At 47.2% G+C, this 12,296-nt stretch overlaps 1 protein-coding gene across 1 annotated transcript in view; it reads right to left on the bottom strand.

Moving 5' to 3' along the window:
- Positions 1–12,296, bottom strand: part of Pdzd2 (PDZ domain containing 2) — a 258,752-nt gene that overhangs the window by 65,509 nt on the left and 180,947 nt on the right. The window contains exon 6 of the mRNA XM_051150986.1: positions 9,617–9,772. Coding sequence (XP_051006943.1) covers positions 9,617–9,772 — 156 coding nt within the window. The remainder of the gene's footprint in view (positions 1–9,616; positions 9,773–12,296) is intronic.

Genomic DNA, 12,296 nt, shown 5'->3' on the forward strand with positions numbered 1-12,296 from the left:
TCTTCTTGGTGACCTATTATCCTTCCTCTGAGTGCCATCAGGCGTCCCCATCCAAGGGACATGGTCAAATATGGGGCACCAGAGTTTGTGTGAAAGTCAGATCTCCTTCTCCACTTAATGGTGGAGAATGTCTTGTCCATCGGCTAGTCTGGGTAGGGGTTCGAAGTTTACTGCCTATATTTTCCTTGGCTGGTGCCATAGTTTGAGGAGGACCCCAGGGCCCAGACCCACCTGTAGTTTTCCAAGACCCTCTGGATCCTTCTATTTCCTCATTCTCCCAGGCTTCTCACACCTAAAGTCTCAATAGGATGTCCTCCCCCCTGACCCACTTTCCTGATAGGTAAAGTTTTTCATGGGGACGTACCCCTTGGACTAGTGTCTCAATATAAGTGAGTATATACCATTTAACTCTTTTTGCTTCTGGGTGAACTCACTCATTATGATAATTTCTAGTTCAATCCATTTGTCCACAAATTTCGGAAATTTCTTGTTTTTAATAGCTGAGTAGTATTCCATAGTGTAAATATACCACAGTTTCTTTATCCATTCTTCTACTGAGGGACACGTAGGCTGTTTCCATGTTCTGGCTATTATAAATAAGGCAGCTATGAACATGGTTGAGCATATGTCCCTGTTGTGTGGTAGTGCATCTAGGCACAGGAGACAACTTCCTGAACAGAACACCAACAGTCCAGGCCTTAACATCAACACTTAATAAATGGGACCTCATGAGGCTGAGAAGCTTCTGTAAGACAGGTGACACTGTCAAGAGAACAAAGCGACAGCCTACAGACTGGGAAAAGATCTTCACTAACCCTTCATCTGACAAAGGTCTAATATCCAAAATATATAAAGAACTCAAGAAATTAAATACCACCAAACCAAATAACCCAATAGAGAAATGGGGCTCAGAACTAAACAGAGAATTCTCAACAGAGGAATATCAAATTGCTGAGAGACACTTAAAGAAATGCTCGACCTCCTTAGTCATCAGAGAAATGCAAATCAAAATGACACTGAGACTCCATCTTACACCCATCAGAATGGCTAAGATTAATAACTCAACTGACACCACATGCTGGCGAGGATGTAGAGACAGAGGAACACTCCTTCACTGCTGGTGGGAATGCAAACTAGTACAACCACTTTGGAAATCTATCTGGTGCTTTCTCAGAAAAATGGGAATAGGGCTTCCTCAAGACCCAGCTATTCCACTCCTTGGAATATACCCAAAAAACAGTAGTTTTCAATAAGACAATCCATGGGCACCAAGATTTGTGGGAGCAGAGATAGGAAGGTACTCAGTGCTACTCAGGAATTGGCCCCTTGGGCCCAGGCGAAGGTCTATCTATTACTTAGGGATGCTCTGTGACTGCTGTTCAAAGTGTGTAAGAGACGTCCTGAATACCCTGTGTGACTCATTTAACAGTTGGCTCCCGAGGCCTCACAAACAAACAGTTTGACTTTTATCTCCAGCGTTCCCACTACACAAGCATATCTGGTCCCAAGGGAAAACCTCAGGGGAGATGGTCATTCTTAGTCCGCATGGGGGGTGGGGTGGGAGGATGGGGGGTGGGGAAGCGGGGGGTGTTACTGTTCTCATCACTTGAAAGAAAAACAAAAACAAACAAACAAACTGCAGATGTGCAGACACATTTCAGCTCCCGGGGGAAGTGGAGTTGGTTCACCCCACTGGTCAGGATCCACAGGACAGAACAACGTGACTTTCCTTTCATGCTTTCAGCCACAGGAAGATGGTTTTTAGACTGCTAAATGAAGCCCATTTTTCCAAATCTCTGGGGCAGATGTGTGAGTGACCAAAGAGAACCAGATGGCCATCAGAGAGGCCAGGGCTGGAAATAAATAACCATTCATACAGAGGGAATCAGAGCAACAGTGTGTGTGCGTGCACACACGCGTACACACGGACGCACACATGCACAATTCAGTCAGCACCAAGTGACAAAGAGCCTCTGACTTGCACGCAGAAAAAGACGACTCTGCCATTCTACTGGACCATTGCTTTTTCACCAGAGAGAACAGTTTGGGGCTGAAAAGAAAAGCAGTAAACATGGAGAGACCAATTTGTCATCCCTGTGCTCTTTGGTCCATGCAGAGCATAGGGAGTGTGCACGGCTCAGAACCCCTCAGACGCAGCAGGGGGAGGGGCTACAGCAGATGTCCATGGAGACATCCAGGCTGTGGCTCTGCAAGTGAGATAATATTGCCCTTGTTCTGTATGAGCCTGTTTCCTGTTTCTGCCCATTCATCAAGCACCATCCGCCCCCATAAATCTGAACGAGTTTAAAGGACTGTGTTAGGGATTAGATGATTTTATGCATACAAATTCAATAAGTTTCTTGGTTACATAGAAAGCTGTGGTGAAGAAGTCACCCTTCAGACCCCTGGAAAGTCATCAGTCATTAGCCTCTGTGTGATCCTCTTACAGTTGGTTTCTATGGCCTAAAAAGAGGACAGTAGCCTCTTAAGTACAAATGTGAGTGTGGGGATGGCAAGGATGGATTTGCACATCCCTCCTTAGTGCAGACTGCGGATGTTCCTTCTCAGTGGAGACTCAGTGAAGTCTCAGCATAGACGTCCACATTTGTCTGCTCACCTTTAAACTGTTCCTATCCTTCACCGCCCACGGATCCCAACATGGAAACTGTGCCTGTCACTCAACTACAATGCTGCCTAATTTTTTTTAAACAGAATCTCTCTGTGTAGCCTTGGCTGTCCTGTAATTTACTCTGTAGAGCAAGGCTGGCCTCAAACTGAAGGAGATCCGCCTGCCTCTGCCTCCTGAGTGCTGGGATTAAAGCCGTGCACCACCACCAAATTCCTATAAAAGAAGCCCCAATTCCTTGTGTGGACTAAAGGCCTAGGTACCTTTAATCCCAGCTCTTGGGAGGCAGAGATCTTTGTGAGTTTGAGGCAAGCCTGGTTTATATAGTGAGTTCCAGGTCAGCCCTGGCTACAAAGTAAGGCCCTGTCATCAAAACAAAAAAAAGGAGGAGGAAGGGAAGGAAGGGGGGGTGGGGAGAGAGAGAAGGTTATATCTGTCTCTTTGAGGTCAATATAACATATGATTCAATACAGCATATAGCACATTTATTACTCAGAAGTAGGGATTGTAAAATGTACAGGAAATCACTAATTCACGCTGGCATATAATAAATGCTGTAAGAGGAGAAAGACACATTAGAAAACGCTCACTGTGACAATGCGGAGCTGGGCGCAGAGCTGGGTGACTCATGGTGGCTTGGCTGTGGGCAACCTGCAAGGCCACGTGACAAACTTCTGTGGCTGGACATAGTATGGCTGGGAGAAATAGAATGAAGAATTAGAGGTGTCTGGAGAGAGGGGGAGGGGAAGGGCACTTTGCTGACAAGCCATGAATCAGAGGCTGGCTTTGTGACTTGGAGTGGTAAAGGCAGAGGTGATAGAAGACTTGTGTGACAATAAAAACTTCTCAAAAGAAAGGGATGTAGAGTCTTGGTAGTCAAGAAATGGAAGGAAGAGAACTTTAAGTGAAGTAAGGTACAAGGACCATGGTCTTCTTTCTCTGCAAATGTCATCTAGGGAGCTAAACTTCCACTTATGTAAACAGCAAGGGGAGGAAAACAAGCCAACAAGCAGCAAACAAAAGCCGAGGCATGCATGCACACAGCCCACCAGGGGGCGGGATGGGAGAGCTCTACTGGTCCTAAGCATCTTTGTTTCTTTGAGAAATTTCTGCCCTGAATTCCACAGCAGAACTTCTGACCTCTTATATTCTGCTTTGCTTTGCTTTCCCAGGCTCCGTGCTGCCATGTTGCATAAGAAGGGGCTAGAATAAGAAAAAGTCAAGAGATTCTACCTTTTGGTGTCCAGAAAGGCTTTTGTTAAGGTGTGCGTTTCCAATACCTACTTCTCATTTATCTGATGCATGCGGGCACTGTCAATGGCCATTTTGACGAGCAATGTCACTTCAGGAATATTTTTATTACATGTACTTATTTTGTGAGCCTCCATGTGTGAGGCGTGTGCCATAGCACGCATGGAAATTGGAAACCAGCTTCACTTCTTTCTTTCTACCATGGGAATGCCAGGATGGCTTGAACCCGCGCCCTCTGGCTTGGCAGCAAGGACCTCTACTCACTAAACCATCTTGCTGGTGCAGGACTTTTTGCGTTATTAAAAATGATCAGAGTACGTGGAGGAGAGGCTGAGAAGGGACCATCTGTCTTCAGATAGGATTAGATTTTGACAGTATTATGTCCAGGAGCAGCCTTAAGAAAACAAATACGTTTCAAGGGCTTCTCAAAGCTCAAGTGAGTCATGCTGTCCCTCTCGGCCACCTCTACTGATTGCTGCTGTCCCTTTGTCTATGGCAGAAGACATGTTCTATCTTAGAACTGCCTCTTTCTTTTACTCTCTATATTCCCCTTTACCTTGCTATGTGTGGACCATAAACTTTAGTCCCCAGAGGCCTGAAATCTAGCAGATCCAAATGAAAAGAGAGTAGGATCGATTGCCAACACGGTGTGTAATTAAGGACAAATGTAAAAGGTGTCTTTAGAGCAATGTATTAGAACACACAAAGACAGGAAGTCATCTAAAGTGATAAAAATCATATGACTTTTACAATATAATTTTCACAAAAGAAATTAACAGAAGACAAGGATAGTTTATTAACATTCTAGTGGTCCGTTATGTTATTTTAAATATTATTATATAATAAGTAATAAATACTACATGTTCTAGTGGCCCATTATATTATTTTCACTGAAATTTGAAGGAATATTTCAAGTCCAAAAGCTAACTGTATATAGATGTACTTTTCTTTAAAACACACACACACACACACACACACACACACACACACACACACACGAAAACTAGAATGTAATGAAAAATTTCAAAAAATAAAGTAAAATAAGGGCTGGGCATACTGGTGCATGCCTTTAATCCCAGGACTCGGGAAGCAGAGGTAGGAGTGAGTTTGAAGCCAGTCTGATCTACAGAGCAAGTTCCAGACCAGCCAGGGATACATAGTAAAGCCCTGTCTCAAAAGATAAAATCAAAACAAAAGCAAACAAACAAACAAAAGCCCCCCCAAATTAATAATATAATAAAGCGATATGCAATCTATAAAACATCGTAATATTTTCCTTCTATAACCCAGAAACCAGGAGGCCTCCCTTCAGGTGTGTCTACCTCCCTTTGGAGACCCCTATATTACAAGCCCCCATTTACAGGGCACAGCCCTCATGCGTTCTATACAAATAGCACAGGCTGTTTTACCTCCCTGAGAACTGCAAAGTGCATGGGCGGGAAGGAGGCACAGGGCCAGGTGGCGAGTTGCAGCAAGTCCCTGCAAATGTTGCTACAACAAGAATAAGTCTAATCCAAACATCAGCAGCTTTCTGGGCAATTCATCCCAAGCAAGTAATTACCCTTATCTCTGTTCTTCTCCATTCATCGCTTCATCTCCTTAAGTATGAAACCAAACCAAATCAAAAGCACCCTCAGATTGAAATCTTATTTTCATAGGCCAGTGTTAACGGCAGCCGCCTTCCACTTATGCTGCTCCGGCAATTCCGTATAGTGCACTGAGTTTCCACACAGCCTCTCATCTCTGCTCTGTGCCTGTGGAAGCGCTGCTCGAAACGGAAGTCAAGTAAGGCGCACCTGGGAAAATCCAGTGGACCAGTTCGTACTTAGGGACAGAGGAGAGAAAGCCACGCAGTCTGGGCAGCTGTACATCCACCCATGTTGGAGCTGGCGCGATGGTTTCCACAAGCACACTGCCAGTCCATCTGCAGGGACAGGTGTATGCAAAGGCAGCGAGAACATCATGTGCCAGCATGTGCCTGAAGGACCCCAGGCTTCCAAGTTTTCCATATACACAGCAGACACCTCTACTCTCTGGCCCTTAAACTGCAGGGAGGAGAGGGGTATTTGGGGTCTAAGATCTCCCCTTCCCTCAAGGCTGTGCCCTGTACAGGGAGATGCTGGGGCAGGACAGGGTAAGGGGTTCCTGCCAGTCTACCAGGTGATTGGTAGTGCCCTGCCCCTTCTGCTTTCTGCATCAGGGTCACATGGGAACTTCAGAAAGCCCAGACTCCTTGGCCCTACCCCTTGCAGACCTTCTGAATTAAAGCTACACCCTCCTACAAGAGCAGAGATGCTGTGTATTGCCCCTGCATGTCCGGGGTGTGTCTAAAGTCTTGGTGTGCCGCCCTTTCCCTTGTGGTTTTCCCTCATGGCTGCCTTAGCTGGGAGTAGATGAGTATGGGTGGAGGAAAGAAAGGGAGGGAGGGAGGAAGGGAGGGAGGGAGGGAGGAAGGGAGGGAGGGAGGGAGGGGGAGGGAGGGAGAGAGGGGTGTGGGGCAAGCCTGTTATCCCAGGATCTCAGCTGCCTCTCTCATCAAGGATTCCTAGCCTAAAACATGAGAAGTGTGGCCCAGCTTGTTTGTCTCCAGGTTACAGAGGTCTGCCATGCTACTGTTTTGGTTTTTGGGTTTTGTTTGTTTTTGTTTGTTTGTTTTACCTGAGCCCACGTCCTCTACAGCTGTGGGTTTCCACCGCGCCTCTGGTTAGTCACTCCACCCGCATTTCACTTGTACTTTACCCATTTCTGTTGAGATGTGTAATCCTTTGTCACTACTGTTGATTTGTTAAAAAAAAAAAAAAAAAAAAATCAAGTCCTAAATTGCCTACCTGCTTCTTCTACTCTTAATAACCAAACAGGAAGAAAAAGTATCTACTTATTCGTTATAGAGATGATGCCCATTTTAAAGGAAGGAGTGCTTAAACGATTCCAATTTTCACCTATATTCTTGTTCCAGGCAGAAATTGCCAGAACAGAGAAGCAGACAGGACACGAACAAACAAATGTCCACTGTCCATGTTCAATTTAAATTCACAGGTGGTTGGGGAAGATGGCAATGTCAGTGGAGCTCAGCAGTCCTTTTGATTAGAGGTCTGCAGAGGGCATTGTGGGAACTCCAGGCACCACAGAAGATTGGCCACCTGCCTGCTATCTCTCCACCCATCCAGGTCCTCTCTATACTTAGAAGTCTAAAGTTGAGCGTGTGTGATGGGCAAGTGACAAAGCTGGCACAGCCACTTCCCAGACCTACCACTACAGAGGGACCGTGACATTAAGAAAACTGTCACACACATGAATCAGTATGTCATAGCCATCTGTGTTAAGGTTCATGAAGGATAACGCATGCGCACAGCATGCCAGAGCCCCAGGCAGGTATGACGTGTGCATCTTGGAAGACTTCCTGGGAGAGGTGAATCCCAAAGCCAGAGGCAGTGGACACCCAGGAAGAAGAACCAAGTGGGAGTTGCTAAGCGTTATGCTGCTGGTGCCGTGGGTTCGGAGGGATTCATGGACTAGAACACTTCCTGCTGCTGCCCACAGGAGAGCCAAGTCTTAGCATGACCCTTGAGGCTGTGAGGAGAGAGCTGTTACAGGAGCTCAGGGAGCCTGGATTGGGTTTTTCCACATTCCAATCCAACCAACACACCTCCCTGTTTTAATGTTACCAAGCTCAGCCGCATGCATATGGTGCTCACCACTCTTTGTATAGACTCCAGAGTCACCAGAAAACACTCTAGGTCAGGTCCCAAAGAAGAAACAGTTTCCCAGCCTGGACAAGCCCAGTCAACCAAGAATGACACCGTGAGATGCTTTGGTAAGTTCCCAGTGTCCAGACATGTCTGGTACACTTAGAGCAGACACACCACCAGATGTTCAGCCCAAACAAAACACGAGAAGCCAAATCCTTTCTTAGTAGAGAAACAGTTACCTAGGACACCGAATTTCAGGGTCTCGTCCACCAATGAAAGGACTCAAACGCCCGTGCCAGGCTCACAGGGTTGTAAGGTCCAACATAGCTCTTCATTCTCTGTTAGGTGAGGTCCTTTATCTTCTCAAGACTGACCACCCCAGGGATCTCTAAGATCTTCCAAACTTCCCAGGCCAGAAACATCAGAACAAACTCCTCTGATGCCAAAGGAAGCCAGAGCCAAGCTTCCCATCGACAGGCTGAATAGAACCCTCCCAGTTGAGCGGAGACAATTGTGAGCTGACACAACCATGTGTATGACGGAGATTACTTTCATGAAATAAAATTTTTGTTGTTAAAAAACACACACACACAAAATTCTCCATTTCCCGAGTCACCACCTCCCTCATGCCCTGTCATACTGACAATCCTCATTCTCTCAAGTCCAGAGCTTCACACATGATAGGCAAGCGCTCTACCAACAGAGCCACAGCCCCAGGCTTCCCATGTCAAGCCTTATTTAATATTTCGGAGCTCAAACACCAGATGGGTGGTCTACAGAAATGCCAGACCAGTCGCTAGGATCACTTGCCTCATGCAGCTGATGACGACGGCTTGGGAAAAACACCGAACAAATCTGGGGGGGCCAGCAGTTGACGTGGGGGGCACACATGGGCAGTCAGCAGGAGCTAAGAGGGTCAGTATGGACAGTGTGCTCAATTCCTCTGAGGAGGTCAGACTACAAGGTCTAGAAGAGGAGCCCAAGTCAGCTGTACCCAGACTGAAGAGCATCCGCAAAGGTCCTGGGGCAGGAATGCAGGGAGGAGGCACCACAAGGGGCTCTGGAGAAGTGGAGTGCAGTTGCTTAGAGTAAATGGTGAGCTTGATGCAAAGAGAGGTCTGACAGGCAGGCAGAAGGGACACGGAGGCTGCGAAGGTTAGTTCAGTTTCCACGGTTGCTGAAAGCCCAAGGAAAGCCAGCGAATCATAGCATACTGCGTAGAGAAAGGATTAGCCAAGGGTTGTTTAACCTGCCCCCTCCCCCCACCTTGACCCTGGTCCTTCAGGGGAGGCTTGCGTTGAGTGGGCTTTCGAAGAAAGCTCTCATTTGAGGGAAAAGCAACTTTTATTTTTCCTCCCCTCAAACGTACTAGCATTGTCTAGTAACGATGACGAGGAATGCAGGTGTTTGTTTTGCTTTTGAAGGGCTCGGGATGCACAGAGCTCATTTTCCAACGCTCCCCCATGCTACCTAAGTGTAGGGCCCGGAGAGAGAAGTAGCCGGTTCCGTAGGGCAGAAAGAAGGTTGGCTCAAGAGCAGGGAGAGCTTGCACTAACGATGCGTTCTTCAGATCTGAGAGAAAGAGACCAGGAGTCCACATCGCTTCCTTGTAGTAGGGACGCCTTCCTGTGTGTGCCAGGTGTTAACAAAGCAATTCCCTTACGTGGGGAAGCTACGTGGGTGACCTGGTACGGTCAAAGCTCAACGATCACTCTACGCTAATTTGTCTGAGTGGGCTCTTCCACTTTTAGGCAGAAATCTGGAAGTCTGTATTGAAACCCTCGGTTGCCTTCAAGCATCCTTAAGAAGTATTAAGAGTGTCTTCATGGACGCCAAAGAGCATTTTAGAGACCAGTGTCTGCACAAAACTAAACAGCCTGTGGTTTCCAGTTTTAGTTTTCTTAAGTGAAATGCATCTCCCTTCCAGATGTTTCCAGAACATTCTGAGAAAAATATAAAAAAGGAAGGCGCCGCATTCTTCTCTGATTCTGTCACCCAGTCTTCAGAGAAGCATCATCCCAGAGCTGGAAACAGCCAGAGGCTCACTTACCATGCCCCGGACAGCGGCTGAGCCCGTCCCCTCTTCGCCTTCCCCGTCTGCTTCCTGGTCTTCATTGTCAGTCCAGGAGGACACATCCTCCACGGAGCTAGTCAGGTCAGGTAAACTCTTCGATGTTGACCTCAGGAGGTCCTCCGCTGAGCTCTCCTAATAGGACACACGAAAGGCCCAGGAATTACCCCTGGGGTACCAGCTGCTAATGGAAGTCAACCTGATGAGGCCAGCCACGTGCTCCACCCAGAGAGCACGTGGCGTTTATGACCCTACACGTGTGGAGTCACCATCAACATCAGGGTGGTAACACAATTTAAAGCCAAAGCAGTTTTTGCAGTTCCTAACAAATTTGAGTTTGTAAGGTTGGTGCTCCCTTGAGCCTCCCTGTCACTGGTCAGATGAGTGACGTCCTTTTCCTGTGCAGCTCCACAACTTAAAGAGCTGGTCTCTGCCTAGTGCTCCAAGCCTGCCTTTCCTTCCCTCTTAGCCTCACATTTCACTCAGACCAGTTCTAATCCTCCTGGTGTTGCCTGCCACCCTCTTCCTGGATCACTCATGACTCTGGCCTACTCTGACAAGCGTGGGCATTCATTTGCACCACCAGTGCCAGGCCAGGAGGCGTTCTGTTAGCCCCTCCAAGGGCTGGAGGTCCTAGGGCTGGAGATGGAGCCTAGCCTGATGGTTGAGCCCTCGCCTAGCATGCGTAACGCCTTGGCTTTGACTGACAGGCAGCACCAGTTCACCCTTTCTCCTCCAGTGTCGCTGGCTGTTTCTTTCCACCTCTGCAGCATATCTGATTTCATCCAGCTTTCTCTCCCGTGTGCCCACTACTTTTCCTCGAACCGTTTCTACTTATCATAGGCCTAACCGGAAGCTCATACTGTCCCTCGCTCACTGGCCATCTTATTGGCACATGCTCCGTAAACAGAGATTTTTCTGTTTCAGAATCAAAATGCCAACCTGGAGACATGATGGTGCCTTTTCAGTGAGCAGCTTTTCAAGATCAAAACCAACACAGGGCCTCCGTTATGTTTAGACTCCCCAAGGTGCCCTTTGCTCGTATGTAGAGATGGCAGAGCAGATGTGGGATGCAGGTGAAGACGGTCTTGACAGTCTCCATTGTACATAAGGTGCACGCAGGAGCCTGGCACACATCCTAAAAAGGTCGCCAGACACTAAGGCCAGGGATGGGAACAAGGGCTGAAGAGCCGAGCCAGGGAAACACAGTAGTGTTTTCTCCTCATCTCTTCACCTTAGCCCCTTCTACAGGGAGTAGAAGGTACCACAAAGTCTGAACCATCAAACCACTTGGCCACCCACACAGAATGGAAGACAGACGCCAAAACCACCAAGTTGTAATGGACAATACAAACTTTTAGTGATCTGGCATTTTATGTCAGCGATGCTTGTTACCCGCTTAAAGCCATTTTTACCTTGAAGAACGTGAAAAACATTCATTCACTTTAGGCAAACACTTTACCAATTGAGGTATACCCCAGGCCTCAAACAATCATGTCACACCAGTAACTGTGAGGGAATGTTGCACGGTTTGTTTCTATGTAAGGAAGTGAAGCCATTAGGGAAGTCGTGAGTCCATATCTCTTCTATGCTGTCTACTCTGTTGAGCCTTTAACAATAAAGAATTAAAAAAAAAAAAAAAAAAAAGCAAATGAAAGGTCCCAATGGGTGGTAGATCACACAGCAGCTATGGGATATAATGTGCCTTGAAAAGTGATGCTGAGGGGGCTGGAGAGATGGCTCAGATGTTAAGAGCACTGTTTGCTCTTCCAAAGGTTCTGAGTTCAATTCCCAGCAACTACATGGTAGCTCACAACCACCTATACTGAGATCTGGTGCCCTCTTCTGGCACACAGGCAAAACATGGTGTACATAATAAATAAATAAACCTTTAAAAAGAGAGGGTGGGGGGGGGGTAGAAGAGATAATTCATGTTGCTTTGGGAGCCAGGCAGTGGTGGTGCACACCTTTAATCCTAGCACTAGGGAGGCAGAGGCAGGCGGATTGCTGTGTGTTTGAGGCCCGCGTGGTCTACAAAGCGAGTCCAGGACAGCCAAGGCTACACAGAGAAACCTTGACTCCGGGAAAAAAAAAAAAAAAAAAAAAATGGTGCTGAGACAAACTTCTTGTGGGAAAGTTCTTCCAGCGTGCTACATAGTGAATGAGCAGCTCAGAAGCATGTGTGACAGTCATGATATCAGCCACGTATGTGATTATAGACTACATATGTGCTCATGTATGACAGAGAGGAAGGTGGTCACTTCTCCACTGTCCCTGCTCCCCCTCTCCCCTGCTGGGCAGCTGAACTGCTCAGGGCTTTCCCTGCCTCCTTCAAGCTCCGTGACATTCTCAGAGGCCGTTCCTGATTCTCACTGCATCGAAAGGAAACTCGGATTTAAACATGTAATGGCTTGCCCAGAACACACAGCTTTTCTCAGGGCAGAGCTAGCATTGCAGTCCAGGTGGCCGCCAAGACACACTCTGCCTCTTTGTGTCTGACTCAACGAAAAGAACATGTAGGCAATGCACATTGCACACATACATGTGCTTCTGAGCAGAAGGACACAACAGTGTGTGGACAGTCCTGTTAGCAGCATGGGCAAAGTTTCATTTTCATCTGTGTGTTTTCTGTGTGAGATTCAATAAACACTTAACTGCT

This window comes from Acomys russatus, chromosome 9, assembly GCF_903995435.1.
Source record: "Acomys russatus chromosome 9, mAcoRus1.1, whole genome shotgun sequence".
Lineage (NCBI taxonomy): Eukaryota > Metazoa > Chordata > Mammalia > Rodentia > Muridae > Acomys > Acomys russatus.